The sequence below is a fragment of the Schistocerca americana genome, chromosome 2 (assembly GCF_021461395.2).
Source record: "Schistocerca americana isolate TAMUIC-IGC-003095 chromosome 2, iqSchAmer2.1, whole genome shotgun sequence".
Classification (NCBI taxonomy): Eukaryota; Metazoa; Arthropoda; class Insecta; order Orthoptera; family Acrididae; genus Schistocerca; species Schistocerca americana.
The window spans coordinates 459,882,603-459,900,878 of record NC_060120.1 but is presented as its reverse complement, the minus strand read 5'-3'; the positions used below and the strand labels follow the sequence as shown (position 1 = coordinate 459,900,878).

General features: G+C 41.3%; 1 protein-coding gene across 1 annotated transcript in view; it reads left to right on the top strand.

The window, feature by feature from the left end:
• LOC124594094 (sialin-like) overlaps positions 1-11,385 on the top strand; it is a 53,281-nt gene extending 41,896 nt beyond the window's left edge. Inside the window, exon 4 of the mRNA XM_047132445.1 lies at positions 11,365-11,385. Coding sequence (XP_046988401.1) covers positions 11,365-11,385 — 21 coding nt within the window. The remainder of the gene's footprint in view (positions 1-11,364) is intronic.
• The last annotated feature ends 6,891 nt before the right edge of the window (positions 11,386-18,276 follow it).

Sequence of the window (18,276 nt, the reverse complement as noted above, 5' to 3'; positions counted from 1 at the left end):
TGACTGAAGGCAAATGTTTATCTTTTAAAAGAGGACGTGCTGGAAAGTAATGCCTCTGATTTTTTAATGTGAAAACCTTTAAAACATTTTCAATAAAACAGATGTTATTATCTTTCCACACCTTTATTCTTTATGTCTTCACATTTGCAGCCATCTGCATGTAGACGGCTGCTAATTGTAGCGTGTAACCTAGCGGTGCGTGAGACACAGCGTGCTGTAATCGAATTTCGGATTCGGAGAGGTCGTCTACACGCGGAGCACCCTCTCCTTCAGCGTGACAATGCCAGATCACACATGAGCGCTGTAACATCTGCAACAATCAGACGCCTTGGGTTCATTGTTATCGATCATCCTCCTTACCCTCCGACTTGGCACCATCCGATTTTCATCTGTTTCCAAAACTGAAAGAACAGCTTCCTGCACTTCGCTTTGGTAGTGCTGAAGAGGTGGAAGCAGAGATGAGGTTGTGGTTCCACCAACAAATTCAAACATTTTACAGCGACTGTATCAACAAACTGGTTGCTTGTTGGCAGAAATGTGTTCGTCACCAGGGTGACAATATGCACAAATAAATATGTGGACATGAAGAATAAATATGTAGGATGCTAATAACGTTTCTTTTACCTAAAAACCTTTAACAGTTTTCACATAAAATATTCGGAGATATTACTTTCCAGCATGTCCTCGTACATTTCATACTGTTGCTTAATTGATTAAGGAATAACAAGAAAATTGTTTTTCCGTCGGCAGCTGAGTTATGGACAGATTATAGATGGAAATATCGGTTTTAATTCCAGCGTCAAGTATGACAAACCCGAATTAGTTCAGTAACGCATTTATTTACTACGTACAGAAAGGCTAATCTGTAATTGCTACAGTTATTTTACACTACTGCCCATTAAAATTGCTACACCACGAAGATGACGTGTTACAGACACGAAATTTAACCGACAGGAGGAAGATGCTGTGATATGCAAATGATTAGCTTACCAGAGCATTCACACAAGGTTGGCGCCGGTGGCGACACCTACAACGTGCTGACATAAGGAAAGTTTCCAACGGATTTCTCACACACAAACAGCAGTTGAGCGGCCTTTCCTGGTGAAAAGTTGTTGTGATGCCTCGTGTAAGGAGGAGAAATGCGTACCATCACGTTTCCGACTTTGATAAAGGTCGGATTGTAGCCTATCGCGATTGTGGTTTATCGTATCGCGACACTGCCGCTCGCGTTGATCGAGATCCAATGACTGTTAGCAGAATATGGAATCGGCGGGTTCAGGGGGGTAATACGGAACGCCGTGCTGGATCCCAACGACCTCGTATCACTAGCAGTCGAGATGACAGGCATCTTATCCGCATGGCTGTAACGGATCGTGCAGCCACGTCTCGATCCCTGAGTCAACAGAAGGGGACGTTTGCAAGACAACAACCATCTGCACGGACGGTTCGACGACGTTAGCAGCAAAATGGTTCAAGTGGCTCTGAGCACTATGCGACTTAACTTCTGAGGTCATCAGTCGCCTAGAACTTAGAACTATTTAAACCTAACTAACCTAAGGACATCACACACATCCATGCCCGAGGCAGGATTCGAACCTGCGACCGTAGCGGTCTCTCGGCTCCAGACTGTAGCGCCTAGAGCCGCACGGCCACTCCGGCCGGCCGTTAGCAGCAGCATGGACTATCAGCTCGGAGACCATGGCTGCGGTTACCCTTGACGCTGCATCACAGACAGGAGCTCCTGCGATGGTGCACTCTACGACGAACCTGTGTGCACGAATGGCAAAACGTCATTTTTTCGGACGAATCCAGGTTCTTTTTACAGCATCATGATGGTCGCATCCGTGTTTGGCGACATCGCGGTGAACGCACATTGGAAGCGTGTATTCGTCGTCGCCATACTGGCGTATCACCCGGCGTGATGGTATGGGGTGCCATTAGTTATACGTCTCGGTTACCTCTTGTTCGCATTGACAGCACTTTGAACAGTGGACGTTACATGTCAGATGTGTTACGACCCGTGGCTCTACCCTTCATTCGATCCCTGCTAAACCCTACATTTCAGCAGGATAATGCACGACCGCATGTTGTAGGTCATGTCCGGGCCTTTCTGGATACAGAAAATGTTCGACTGCTGCCCTGGCCAGCACATTCTCCAGACCTCTCCCAAATTGAAAACGTCTGGTCAATGGTGGCCGAACAACTGGCTCGTCACAATACGCCAGTCACTACTCTTGATGAAGTGTGGTATCGTGTTGAAGCTGCATTGGCAGCTGTACCTGTACACGCCATCCAAGCTCTGTTTGACTCAATGCCCAGGCGTATCAAGGCCGTTATTACGGCCAGAGGTGGTTGTTCTGGGTACTGATTTCTCAGGATCTATGCACCCAAATTGAGTGAAAATGTAATTAATTACATGTCAGTTCTGGTATAAAATATTTGTCCAATGAATACCCGTTTATCATCTGTATTTCTTCTTGGTGTAGCAATTTTAATGGCCAGTAGTGTAGAATCAGTAGGTTAACAGTAACGGGTAATTCGCATTTAGGACAGGTAACGCTGGCGAAAGCGTTATAACAGCGAATGAATTAGCAGCTGTAACGTAATTGTAATGTAACTAAGTGAAATGATTGGCAGTTGTGCTTATGTTAATGCAGGAAATGTAAAGCAGCAGTACAGTCTATTTTCGGTAGGGTCTGGGTTTAGATACTAGCGAAAAGTTCCCACTGTTTCCATAAATATCTTTAGGCAAATCCAAGGATTGATACTACGATTCCAATCTACTGCCTTATATTATGATTGAACATTTACAGCCAAATATATCCCAACAGAATTTGGAGAGCGTAAGTTTGGATGAACATCGTTTGTTTATGTTATGCAAATACATCATGAAACACGTAATTCGAAAAGAAACTGTTGTTTTACAATGGCGTGTTCGACGCATCTGTTCTCTTATTTTTAAAGCGATACGTTCAGAATCTGTCGCTTTAGGTTCTGATTCCAATGGAAAAATACTTTAAAACGGTGAAAGATCATTGACATTTGTTACTAGCCGTCTTGTGTTTTCATTTGACTTCACAGATACCGAAGAATCATTCTTACTACGAACGTTTCGTTATATTTCGATACTACTCTAAGAGCTGACGAACAAAGTGACACCACAATCACGTCAATGCAATGTCTAGTAGGTGAAATTTGGGCATCCAGCCAGATTAGAATCAGTGATTGATCTTCGAGTCATGATGTTTCGACGACTACCCTCGTCGTTTTTATTGCTGATTTGAACACTAATTTCGGATATTTACTGTCTTCGTGTCAACGATACAGAGTGATCTGTTTGCCTTAAGCTTCTTTTTTGAATCCACGAATTCTAGTTTTTGGTGAAGTTCGTGGATATTTATATGACAAAAATAAAGGTCTGACAGCAATAACTTAGAACAAGAACCTGTGATGCAACTTCACTTTGTTCTTCTGATAGTAGAATGCGTTCTAGTATGGTACTGAAATAATAAGTTATAAAACCCCCATCTTCTTTCTTCATCATCATCATCATCTTCTTCTTCTTCTTCTGCGAACCCAGTTAAGTCTTATGGCCTGTACCGGCCACACCATCTCTAATTAGAGTTTCTCACATTCCCTCTTCCAATGGGATTATATTCAATCGTTTGTCGAGGGATTCTCTGAAGTGAAATATGCAGTATCTACTCTTTCCAGTCCTTCGTTAGGATTACTTTTCCATTTAATGGCTTTACTCCTAGGTCTTTTCTTATGTCTTCCCTCGTGAAACTTATCACAGATCTAAGGAACTTAATTTCTGATGTTTCAAATTGTCGTAAGTCTTTTAACCTTAAATGTCCAACTTTCTGCTCCATACAGTACTGTGAGTAGTGCTATGACTTACAGAATTTTAGTTGGGTTTCTCTTCTGGTTTTACTTCTTCTTGTTCCATTTATCAAGCCACATATATGTTAACAGGAGTTAATTTTCTTATTTTTGTCTTCCTCTTCTTCAAAACTTATCCTATCCCAGATACTGGAAATTAGTCATCTTTCCTAAAAAGATAGTTTTTGTTTTTGTTGTTGATATCTTCAGATTATAATTTAAACTTACACTGTGCAATCTGTTTATCGCTCTGCACTGCTTCTTCACATGTCTCACCAGTTTCTCTGTTAACTCCCACGTAACAAACTCGTAAGTTCATGTCGCACAAGTTACTTTCTTAAATTATGGGCGAGTTACTATACTACATCATTTATTTTACTGTAATGTTTTGATGATGTTTGTGGACGAGTTATTATACGTCATTTATTTTACTATGCTTGGTTTGATGATGTTTCTTGCTATTTTCTTTTTCATATCGTTTATTCTACTGTACCTTGTTTATCAATGCTGTTTCGATGCTCACTGGAAAATTGACTTGTTGGATGATACAGATCTTGCTGATCCAAAATAAAAATGCAACTAGTACTCTTATTTGATTAAGAAAAATAATGGTTGCCAAACTTAAGGTTACGTCGGGGGAAGACACCATAGTTCAGGAGTTTTCTTCCGTAACGGTTGAACCACCCATCCAAAAAACTTGAAATTCCGTTTGTGTTGTAGCGTGATCCTGTATTTAAGTGCACTGGAAGTATAAACAGCAAATATATGAATAAATGATAGATACACTGTGATACTGGAAGCATTGCTCAGCTGGCATTTTTCCATTGATGTCTGCGTAAGATGCCACTGTACTGGGGAAGATGCATCTGTGTAAAACAAACAAATTTTGCAAAGCAGTTAAGTATAACTCAGCAAAACTAATTTATTTTGACTATGAGAAATATCAGGAGAAGGAAAACTGGCGTTCTACGGATCGCAGCGTGGAACGTCAGATCGCTGAATCGGGCAGGTAGGTTCGAAAATTTAAAATGGGAAATGGATAGGTTAAAGGTAGATATAGTGGAAATTAGTGAAGTTCGGTGGCAGGAAGAACAAGACTTTTGGTCAGGTGAATACAGGGTAATAAATACAAAATCAAATAGGGGTAATGCAGGAGTAGGTTTAATAATGAATAAAAAATTTGGAGTGCGGGTAAGCTAATAGAAACAGCATAGTGAATGCATTATTGTAGCCAAGATAGACACGAAGCCCACGCCTACTACAGTAATACAGTTTAATATGCCAACTAGCTCTGCAGATGACGAAGACATTGAACAAATGTATGATGAAATAAAAGAAATTATTCAGAGAGTGAAGGAAGACGAAAATTTAATAGTCATGGGTGACTGGAATTCGGTTGTAGGAAAAGGGAGAGAAGGATACGTAGTAGGTGAATATGGATGGGGGTAAGAAATGAAAGAGGAAGCCGCCTGGTAGAATTTTGCACAGAGCACAACTTAATCATAGCTAACACTTAGTTCAAGAATCATGAAAGAAGGTTGTATACATGGAAGAAGCCTGGAGATACTGACAGGTTTCAGATAGATTATATAATGGTAATACAGAGATCTAGGAACCAGGTTTTAAACTGTAAGACATTTCCAGGGGCAGATGTGGACTCCGACCACATTGTTTATGAACTGTAGATTAAAACTGAAGAAACTGCAAAAAAGGAGATGGGACCTCGATAAACTGAACGCACCAGAGGTTGTACAGAGTTTCAGGGATAGCCTAAGGGAACAACTGACAGGAATGGGGGAATGAAATACAGTAAAAGAAGAATGGGTAGCTTTGAGGGATGAAGTAGTGAAGGCAGCAGAGGACCAAGTAGGTAAAAAGACGAGGGATGGTAGAAATCCTTGGGTAACAGAAGAAATATTGAATTTAATTGATGAAAGGAGAAAATATAAAAATGCAGTAAATGAAGCAGGCAAAAAGGAATACAAATGTCTCAAAAATGAGATCGACAGGAAGTGCAAAATGGCTAGGCAGGGATGGCTAGAGGATAAATGTAAGGATGTAGAGGCCTATCTCACTAGGGGTAAGATAGATACCGCCTACAGGAAAATTAAAGAGACCTTTGGAGATAAGAGAACGACTTGTATGAATATCAAGAGCTCAGTGGCAACTCAGTTCTAAGCAAAGAAGGGAAAGCAGAAAGGTGGAAGGAGTATATAGAGGGTCTATACAAGAGTGATGTACTTGAGGACAATATTATTGAAATGGAAGAGGATGTAGATGAAGATGAAATGGGAGATAAGATACTGCGTGAAGAGTTTGACAGAGCACTGAAAGACCTGAGTCGAAACAAGGCCCCGGGAGTAGACAACATTCCATTAGAACTACTGACAGCCTTGGAGAGCCAGTCCTGACAAAACTCTACCATCTGGTGAGCAAGATGTATGAGACAGGCGAAATACCCTCAGACTTCAAGAAGAATATAATAATTCCAATCCCAAAGAAAGCAGGTGTTGACAGATGTGAAAATTACCGAACTATCAGTTTAGTAAGTCACAGCTGCAAAATACTAACGCGAATTCTTTACAGACGAATGAAAACACTGGTAGAAGCCAACCTCGGGGAAGATCAGTTTGGATTCCGTAGAAATATTGGAACACGTGAGGCAATACTGATCCTACGACTTATCTTAGAAGATAGATTAAGGAAAGGCAAATCTACATTTCTAGCATTTGTAGACTTAGAGAAAGCTTTTGACAATGTTGACTGGAATACTCTCTTTCAAATTCTGAAGGTGGCAGGGGTGAAATACAGGGAGCGAAAGGCTATTTACAATTTGTACAGAAACCAGATGGCAGTTATAAGAGTCGAGGGAGATGAAAGGGAAGCAGTGGTTGGGAAGGGAGTAAGACAGGGTTGTAGCCTCTCCCCGATGTTATTCAGTCTGTATATTGAGCAAACAATAAAGGAAACAAAAGAAAAATTCGGAGTAGGAATTAAAATCCATGGAGAAGAAATGAAAAGTTTGAGGTTCGCCGATGACATTGTAATTCTGTCAGAGACAGCAAAAGACTTGGAAGAGCAGTTGAACGGAATGGATAGTGTCTTGAAAGGAGGATATAAGATGAAGATCAACAAAAGCAAAACGAGAATAATGGAAAGTAGTCGAATTAAGTAGGGTGTTGCAGAGGGAATTAGATTAGGAAATGAGATGCTTAATGTAGGAAAGGGGTTTTGCTATTTGGGGAGCAAAATAACTGATGATGGTCGGAGTAGAGAGGACATACAATGTAGACTGGAAATGGCAAGGAAAGCGTTTCCGAAGAAGAGAAATTTGTTAACATCTAGTATAGACCTAAGTGTCAGGAAGTCGTTTCTGAAAGTATTTGTATGGAGTGTAGCCATGTATGGAAGTGAAACGTGGACGATAAATATTTTAGACAAGAAGAGAATAGAAGCTTTCGAAACGTGGTGCTACAGAAGAATGCTGAAGATTAGATGGGTAGATCATATAACTAATGAGGTGGTATTGAATAGGATAATAGGATTGGGGAGAAGAGAAGTTTGTGGCACAACTTGACTAGAAGAAGGGATCGGTTGGTAGGACATGTTCTGAGGCATCAAGGGATCACCAGTTTAATATTGGAGGGCAGCGTGGAGGGTAAAAATCGTAGAGGGAGACCAAGAGATGAATACACTAAGCAGATTCAGAAGGATGTAGGTTGCAGTAGGTACTGGGAGCTGAAGAAGCTTGCACAGGATAGAGTAGCATGGAGAGCTGCATCAAACCAGTCTCAGAACTGAAGACCACAACAACAACGACATGAGAAATACAAACAAGAACAGTCTGTCAGTTTGCAATTGGTTATTGCTACATTAATACTTTCATTTGCTGTTCAGTGCTATGTGATGCATGTTTTGCCGACCGGGGTGACCGAGCGGTTCTATGCGCTACAGTCTGGAACCGCACGACCGCTACGGTCGCAGGTTCGAATCCTGCCTCGGGCATGGATGTGTATGATGTCCTTATGTTAGTTAGGTTTAAGTAGTTCTAAGTTATAGGGGACTAATGACCTCAGAAGTTAAGTCCCATAGTGCTCAGAGCCATTTGAACCATTTGATTTGATCCTTGTTTTAAAAATATTTCAATAGTCACTCCAATTTCTACAGTCCTCATGTAACTACTTCTTACATCTGGTGTATTGGGTCCAGTCACGCTTAGGTCCATTTTGTCATAAAAGGAACACTTACTGGGAAGACAAATACCATCATCGCTGCCATTCTCTCTTCTTGTGTTACTCAGATGCGAAGATTTCTCACTGCTTGAAGATGAATTGCTTGGCAGTCTCTACTTCTTCCTTAGCAGAATACGGCGTTTTGACCTTTTTTGTGCTTTGTCTTCTTTTGGGACTGCTCGTTATAACCTGCCAAATTTGCGTTGGTTGGCCTACATGCCGAAGCTTTAGGAACAGGACTTATGTCATCAAAAGAGCATTTATTAAATTGTCCTTCAAGACTTATGGATAGTCCTGCACTGCATATAGCTTCCGCTGCTTTCAGTGTAGTTGGTGGTGGGATAGAAGTAGGCATTGAAACATGGCTTGTGTATGGTACAGGAAAATTACTACATTGCTCTACATTGCATGTCGGTGTTACATTTGCTGCATTTCCAATTGTGTATCAACTGTATTGCCAGTTGTTATGTTGGGTGCTGCAAATGCGTGGTCTGGGATTTTAGATGTGTGATATGGATAAATCTCACAGGCTCAAAATGCAGGAATGACATTATTCACAGCTGCAGCAACATTCCTTGCAGAACTCAACAGTTTTCCAAACTACAGACGAGCGACTTTGCGGCCTGGACGGTTGTGAACACAACTGTTGATAGCCTGTTGCCAAAATATTTTTAAGAGCTTGAAGAAGGCCTGATCTACGGGTTATAGTTATTGGATAGCATAGATATGTAGGCAGAAGAGAATAATGTGATTCTCAGCTGCAAAATCTAGAAGACTGACTCCAGAACAGTGTAATCTGTGGCCTTACAGAATCAGCAATAGTTTGCCAGATTCCTCAAAGGAATGAAGTTGCTAGGTGGATTGTTTGTGGTTGTGTGGCGGGCGTACCCCTGAAATGCAAAATTAAAGTCCCCATGATCGTAAAACTGAGTTAATATCCCTATGTAGTCATGCGAATTCACTTTTGAATGGTGATAAACAGTTGCGCAGCTGATAACATCTTATTAAGTCTGAATTTGACAGGGGTACGCCAACCTTTACAAGTTAATAGTCATGTGTGAATTACACATGTCAACCACTAAACGACAGCAAATTTTAGTTAAGGGAGGCATCTAATTATTAAATGAAAATGCACACTTATAAAAGACGCTGTTTGTTTCCCTTAACACGCATTCAAGTGGGAGACCTTCAACAAGATAGCAATCAATGCCAAGGTAGGGAACAGTTATGTATACTTCCGAACTCGGTACCAATTTTAGGATCGCTTAATGAATATCGCCAATAGTGAATGTGAAAAGCATACCAGAAAGTGTTAATCAGAAGTGAACTCAGAAGAACAAATGCTGTTTACTGACGCAAGGTGCATCCAGCAAATCAAACAGCTAAGTGCGCCCATCAGTTGACGGAACAACTCACGGAAACGCATTGCTTGCCGAATCTCACCAAATGTGAAAATGTGAGCTGCAGTTAGTGGCGTACTGGGCCATCTTCGCGCATGCGGTCCGCGAGGATGTCAGCAAGTACGTTGTCTCTGGAGGCAGGGGGCAGAGTGCTTCTAAATTGAACCACTAACTTCTGTCCCAAGTTTTGGAAAAGCAACAAGCCATCCACCAATGACGGTAATGATTCCGAGAGCTGTCCAGTCTCTAGGTGGTCTGATGGGTCGCTTACCCCTGTATGCGAAGGATCGGATCAGATTTGATCCCCGCCATATGTCTCACGATGACGGTAGCCAAACGATGGAATGGATGGACCCTAATTTTAAGTGTTTAGCTGATGATGTTGTGTTGGAGTTGTGATGTATGTATAGGTTTGGTGTTGGCTTTAAGGAATATGGTAAGTCCTAAATCTTGTCATTATGGGAAATTTGCTTCTGGTGTTGGGTGGATTTTGGCCTAAATTTCTGATGTGGTTGGAATCGGATGTTTGAAGGCTAGCCAAGTTTTGCCGAGATTGCGACCACCGCCCCAATGAAATTCCAAGATTTCGACAAAGTGCCAGCAGTAGTGAGGCTCTTCGTTTATTTTGTGGGTGGGGGCTCGGGCAGAAGCTAACCGTCTGCCCAACTGCGTTCCAGAGACGCCGTTGAGACGCCGTGTCTTGCGGGTCCAGCGTCAAGTAAAAGAGACACTGCTCCACGTAGGCAACGTGACTTCGCAGGAGCACTTTCCAGCCGCACGGCGCATTGTCTCCAGTCGTGTTAACCAGCAAGGGTGGTTGCTGCGCCGTCCCGGAAGACCACTTAAAAGCTCGTGTCCCTCCGCCTACTCTCTCTCTGCTAAACCGCTGTGCCAAATAAATGGGAAAAATATAGCTTCTCAAAGATCGAAGTCAACAGCTAATTCAATTTCAAACTTGACCGTAGGCAACGTGTGCAATTAAATATGCATTTTGCAATTAGTAATACGAATTATTAAAGGAACCCATCAGTTACAAATTCATTTTGTTAACAGACTTGGGGAGCATAAAAACATGAATGAAATACTTAGGATGGTGCTACATCAATGATTTAGCCACCTCAGAAAGTTATTGTTGAACCATTTCTAAACACATCCGTATTCATGTATGCAAATCTGTTATTCATTTCGATTTGGGAAAGTGGAGTCATACTGTCTTCAAATTGAGGTTCTTCCTTTTCGCTATAAATATGCAGTAGGGTGCAAGGAATTTTCCTTCGGCATTGCAGCAAGGAATTGCGGTTATGGTTTCACCTTTTTCTACAGACATTACACGTTGAACGTATTTGGAACCTTTCACTGCTGACTCTTCTCTGGATCCGTTGTTCAGCTGAAGCCTACACTCGTCCGTGGTCTAATTTGTCACACGCTGTTGAAACGACTTGTTCTTCTGGATGGTATGTCAGGAGACGGAAAAATCGTTCTTTATCTTTTTTTGACACGTTCCCAACCCTCTTACGAGGGATAAACCCTGCGCATTCCTTTGCAAGAATATGTTCAGCCGGTCATAGACTGCCATTATACTTAAATTATTGAATACGTTAGGTATTCCATTTTTCTCTGCAAATGGTTATCTCAACTGCCGAAGTAATTTTAGAGAAGGTGAATATCCAGTATCTTGCAATCGTCGGATATAGTCCACAAGTTTGCTTTCATTTTCATCATCAAGATGTTCTGAAGAAGTTTCCATTATAAATTAAGATTAGTATTTTGTTGTTGCTAGAATTCTAGCGCCTGTAGTAACTACAAACTTGACTCCACTATTGATTTTATGATAATGTTTTTAACCGCAGGGCCTGGTCGATCTTTACTGAAAATTTTGCATTCCATTCTTCATTTCAGGTTTTTGTATGGTATTGGGTAGAAATTCGATACATCCCACAAGGTCATCTTCCTATTATGATATCTTTACAGCCAGTAGAGATAAGCTTCTGACTATGAAGCTCTATTTATTTTTCTCCCGTATTGATGATTCATGGTAGGCTACCCTAAAGGTAAATTAAAGCTTTACACACTAGGTACTTCACCCGTTTTATACGGGGAGATGCAACCTACATTTTCTTCAACATAACCTCCATTAGAAATGACTAATGCTACTATCTGGAAGCCACACAGTGCGGTCTCCATACACCCATTATAATCACGGTCAAAACGCAAACATCTAAAATCGTTAGTATTAACAAGAACAGAACGATAAGCTGCATACTTACCACTATTTAACTCAATACGTTCTCCGATTACTTTGTCTTTAATGGATAAATGCGGTCACCTTTCTTCTTCGCGCAGACAGTACCCTCTCAATAACAAAGGGTAATGAATAGTTTCACCATCCATTGGATATTGGCGGAAATATCAACATTGTGGCATCTTCCATCTATTGGCATTTTCTACCAAATCACCTCATATCAATATGGCGTCCAAGAAGCAGAAAACTGCCCTTTAGTGACGAAAAGAACTTCTCAACGCGTCAAACTTGGTCTTTATGAGGTCACAAATTACTTTACGTCATTTATCATTACCTCAGCAATTATTATCAGTGTATGTTTGAAAGTTGTTATGAAATCTCTATGATTTGGTCTACATCTACGTCTACAAGGTTACTCTGCAGTTCACACTTAAGTGACTGGGAGAGGGTTCATCGAAACATTTTCATACTATTTCTCTACCATTCCACTCTCGAATAGCGCGTGGGAAAAAGGAACACCTAAATCTTTCCGTTCGAGCTCTGATTTGACTTATTTTATTATGATGATCATTTCTCCCTGCGTAGGTGGGTGTCAACAAAATATTTTCGCGTTCGGGAGAAAAAATTGGTGATTGAAATTTCGTAAATAGATCTCGCCGCAAAGAAAACCGCCTATGTTTCAGTGACTGCCACCCCAACTCGCGTATCAAATCAGTGACACTCTCGCCCCTATTGCACGATAACACTAAACGATCTGCCCTTCCTTGCACTTTTTCGATGTCCTCCGTCAGTCGTACCTGATAAGGATCCCACACCTCCCAGCAATATTTCAGCAAAGGACGGGCAAGTGTAATATAGGCTGTCTCTTTAGCGGGTTTGTCGCATCTTCTAAGTGTTCTGGCAGCAAAGCGCAGTCTCTGTTTCGCCTTCCCCACAATATTATCTATCTGGTCTTTACAATTTAAGTTGCTCGTAATTGTAATTCCTAGGTATTTAGTCGAATTGGCAGCCCTTAGATTTGTGCGATTAATCGTATACCCTAAATTCATTGGATTTCTTTTAGTACCCATGCCGATGACCTCGCACTTTTCTTTGTTTAGTGCCATTTGCCACTTTTCGCACCATACAGAAATCCTCTTTACATCATTTTGTAACTGGAATTGATCGTCTGATGATTTTACTAGACGGTAAATTACAGCGTCATCTGCAAACAATCTAACGGGGCTGCTCAGATTATCACCTAGACCATGTATGTAAATCAGGAGCAGCAGAGGGCGTATGACACTACCTTGCAGAACGCCAGATATCACTTCTGTTGTACTCGATGATTTACCGTCTGTCACTACAAACTGTGACCTCTCTGAGAGGAAATCACGAATCCAGTCACACAACTGAGACGATGCTCCATATGCAGGCAATTTGATTAATAGTCGCTTGTGCGCAAGTGAGGAACGGTATCAAAAGCCGTCTGGAAATCTAGGAATATGGAATCGATCTGAGATCCCTTGTCGACAGCACTCATTACTTCATGCGAATAAAGTGCTAGCTGTGTTGCAGAAGAACGATATATTCTGAATCCACGTTGGTTATGTATCAATAAGTAATTTTCTTCAAGGTGATTTATAATGTTAGAGTACAGTATATGCTCCAAAATCCTACTGCAAATTGATGTCAGTGATACGAGTCTATAATTCAGTGGGTTACTCCTATTTCCTTTCTTGAATATTGGTGTCACCTATGCTACTTTCCAGTCTTTAGGAACAGACCTTTCGTCAAGTGAGCGGTTGTCTATGATTGCTGAGAAAGGCGCTATTGTGTCTGCATACTCTGAAAGGAACCTCACTGGTATACCATCTGGACCGGAAGACTTGCCTTTCTTAAGTGATTTGTTTCTCAACACCTAAGATATCTACTTTTATGCCACTCATGTTAACAGCTGTTCTGATTTCGAATTCTGGAATATTTACTTCGTCTTCTTTCGTGAAGGAACTACGGAAAACTGTATTTGGTAACTCCGCTTTAGTGACACCATCATCGATAACATTCCCATTGCTATCGCGCAGTGACGGTATTGATTGTTTTTTGCCACTGGTGTACTTTACATACGACCAGAATCTCTTTGGGTTTTCTACCACATTTTGAAACAATGTTTCATTGTGGGAACTATTAAAAGCATCTCGCATTGACGTCCGCACTAAATTTCGAGCTTCCGTGAAACTTAGCCAGTCTTGGGGATTTTGCGTTCTTCTGAATTTGGCTTGCTTTTTTCGTTGCTTCTGCAACAGTGTTCTGACGTGTTTTGTGTACCATGGTGAATCAGTCCCGTCTCTTATTAACTTATGCGATATGAATCTATCTATTGCTGTCGATATTGTATCTCTGAATTTGAGCCATATCTGGTCTACACTTACATAATTAGCTTGGAAGGAATGGATAATTTTTATCTGCTGTTTTAAACAGATATATTTTGCGTTTATTTTTAGTGGTTTTGGTTGATATGGTTTTGAGCCTCGCTACGATGACCTTGTGTTCACTAATCCCTGCATCCGTCATGACGCTCTCTATTAGATCAGGATTATTTGTGGCTAAGAGGTCAAGTGTGTTTTCGCAACCATTTACAATTCGTGTGGGCTCATGAACTAATTGTTCAAAGTAATTTTCAGAGAAAGCATTTAGTACAATTTCGGAAGATGTTTTCTGTCTACCACCGGCTTTGAACATGTATTTTAGCCAACAAATCGAGGGTAGATTGAAGTCTCTATCAATTATAACTGTATGAGCGGGGTACTTATTTGTAATGAGATTCAAGTTTCCGTGAACCGTTCAGCTATTATATCATCTGAGTCGGGGGGTTGGTAGAAGGAGCCAATTATTATTTTGGTACAGCTGTGAAGTATAACATCTACCCATAGTAATTCGCAGGAACTATCTATTTCAACTTCACTACAAGATAAACTACCCCCATGAAAAATGGACCTTGCCGTTGGTGGGGAGGCTTGCGTGCCTCAGCGATACAGATGACCGTACCGTAGGTGCAACCACAACGGAGGGGTGTCTATTGAGAGGCCAGACAAACGTGTGGTTCCTGAAGAGGGGCAGCAGCCTTTTCAGTAGTTGCAGGGGCAACAGTCCGGATGATTGACTGATCTGGCCTTGTAACACTAACCAAAACGGACTTGCTGTGCTGGTACTGCGAACGGCTGAAAGCAAGGGGAAACTACAGCCGTAATTTTTCCCGAGGACATGCAGTTTTACTGTATGGTTAAATGATGATAGGCCCCCATTCGGATCTCCGGGTGGGGACTACTCAAGAGGACGTCATTATCAGGAGAAAGAAAACTGGCGTTCTACGGATCGGAGCGAAGAATGTCAGATCCCTTAATCGGGCAGGTAGGTTAGAAAATATAAAAACGGAAATGGATAGCTTAAAGTTATAGTGGGAATTAGTGCAGTTCGGTGGCAGGAGGAACAAGACTTTTCGTCAGGTGAATACAGGGTTATAAATACAAAATCAAATAGGGGTAATGCAGGAGTAGATTTAATAATGAATAAAGAAATATGAGTGCGGGTAAGCTACTACAAACAGCATAATGAACGCATTATTGTAACCAAGATAGACACGAAGCCCACGCCTACTACAGTAGTAAAAGTTGATGTGCCAACTAGCTCTGCAGATGATGAAGAAATTGACGCCTGGTAGAATTTTGCACAGAGCACAACATAATCATAACCAACACTTAGTTCAAGAATCATAAAAGAAGGTTGTATACATGGAAGGATCCTGGTGATACTAGAAGGTATCAGATAGATTATATAATGGTAAGACACAGACTTAGGAACCAGGTTGTAAATTGTAAGACATTTCCAGGGGCGGATGTGGACTCTGACCACAATCTATTGGTTATGAACTGTAGATTAAAACTGAAGAAACTGCAAAAAGGTGGGAATTTTTGGAGATGGGACCTGGATAAACTGAAAGAACCAGAGGTTGTACAGAGTTTCAGGGAGAGCATAAGGGAACAATTGACAGGCATAGGGGAAAGAAATACAGTAGAAGAATGGGTAGCTTTGAGGGATGAAGTAGTGAAGGTTGCTGGTAAGATAAAAAGACGAGGGCTAGTAGAAATTATTGGGTAACAGAAGAAATATTGAATTTAATTGATGAAAGGAGAAAATATGAAAATGCAGTAAATGAAGCAGGCAAAAAGGAATACAAACGTCTCAAAAATGAGATCGACAGGAAGTGCAAAATGGCTAAGCAGGGATGGCTAGAGGACAAATGTAAGGATGTAGAGGCTTATCTCACGAGGGGTAAGATAGATACTGCCTACAGGAAAATTAAAGAGACCCTTGGAGAAAAGAGAACCACTTGTATGAATATCGAGAGCTCAGGTGGAATCCCAGTGCTAAGCAAAGAAGGGAAAGCAGAAAGGTGGAAGGAGTATGTAGAGGATCTATACAAGGGCAATGTACTTGAGGACAATATTTTGGAAATGGATGAGGATGTATATGAAGATGAAATGGGAGATACGATACTGTGTGAAGAGTTTGACAGAGCACTGAAAGACCTGAGTCGAAACAAGGCCCCGGAAGTAGACAAGATTCCATTAGAACTACTGACAGCCTTGGGAGAGCCAGTCCTGACAGAACTCTACCATCTGGTGAGCAAAATGTAAGAGACAGGCCAAATAGCCTCAGACTTCAAGAAGTATGTAATAATTCCAATCCCAAAGAAAGCAGGTGTTGACAGATGTAAAAATTACCGAACTATTAGTTAAATAAGTCACCGCTGCAAAATACTAACGTGAATTCTTTACGGACGAATGGAAAAACTGGTAGAAGCCGACCTCGGGGATGATCAGTTTGGATTCCGTAGAAATATTGGAACACGAGAGGCAATACTGACCCTTCGACTTATCTTAGAAGCTAGATTAAGAAAAGGCAAACCTACGTTTCTAGAATTTGTAGACTTAGAGAAAGCTTTTGACAATGTTGACTGGAATACTCTCTTTCAAATTCTCAAGGTGGCAGGAGTCAAATACAGGGAGCGAAAGGCTATTTACAATTTGTACAAAAACCAGATTGTAGTTATAAGAGTCGAGCGGCACGAAAGGGAAGCAGTGGTTGGGAAGGGAGTGAGACAGGGTTTTGGTCCCTCTCACATGTTATTCAATATGTATATTGAGCAAGAAGTAAAGGAAATAAAAGAAAAATTTGGAGTAGGAATTAAAATCCATGGAGAAGAAATAAAAACTTTGAAGTTCGCCGATGACATTGTAGTTCTATCAGAGACAGCAAAGGACCTGGAAGGGCAATTGAACGGAATGGACAGTGTCTTGAAAGGAGGATATAAGATGAACATCAACAAAAGCAAAACGAAGATAATGGAATGTAGTCGAGTTAACTCGGGTGATGCTGAGGGAATTAGATTAGGAAATGAGACACTTAAAGTAGTAAATGAGTTTTGCTATTTGGGGAGCAAAATAACTGATGATGGTCGAAGTAGAGAGGATATAAAATGTAGACTGGAAATGGAAAGGAAAGTGTTTCTGAAGAAGCGAAATTTGTTAACATCGAGTATAGATTTAAGTGTGATGAAGTCGTTTCTGAAAGTATTTGTATGGAGTGTAGCCATGTATTGTGTGTGAAATCTTACGGGACTTCATTGCTAAGTCATCAGTCCCTAAGCCTACACACTACTTAACCTAAATTGTCCTAAGGACAAACACACACACCCATGCCCGAGGGAGGACTCGAACCTCCGCCGGAATTAGCCGCACAGTCGCCATTTATGGAAGTGAAACATATACGATAAATAATTCGGACCTGAAGAGAATAGAAGCTTTCGAAATGTGGTGCTACAGAAGAATGCTGAAGATTAGATGGGTAGATCACGTAACTAATGAGGAGGTAGTGAACAGAATTGGGGAGAAGAGGAGTTTGTAGCACTACTTGACAAGAAAAAGGGACCGGTTCGTAGGACATGTTCTGAGGCATCAGGGGATCACAAATTTAGCATTGAAGGGCAGCACGGAGGGTAAAAATCGTAGAGGGAGAACAAGGGATGAATGCACTAAGCAGATTCAGAAGGATGTAGGCTGCAGTGCGTACTGGGAGATGAAGCAGCTAGCACAGGATAGAGTAGCATGGAGAGCTGCATCAAACCAGTCTCTGGACTGAAGACCACGTCCGCCCCCTGTAGTTGAGTGGTTGGCGCGACAGAATGTCAATCCTAATGGTCCGGGTTCGATTCCCGACTGAGTCAGCGTTTCTCTTTCCTTCAAACTGAGTGTTGTGTTGTCCTAATCATCATCATTTCATCCCCATCGAAGCGCAAGTCGCCGAAGTGGCGTCAGATCGAAAGACTTGCACACGGCGAACGGTCTACCCGACGTGAGGCTCTAGTCACATGACATTTATTATTTATTTATGAACATGGTGCCAGTAGAATGTCTAAACCTGATCAGAACACAATTTCAGCTTAATTCTTCTTTGAAATTCGAACATGCCACCTAGTGAC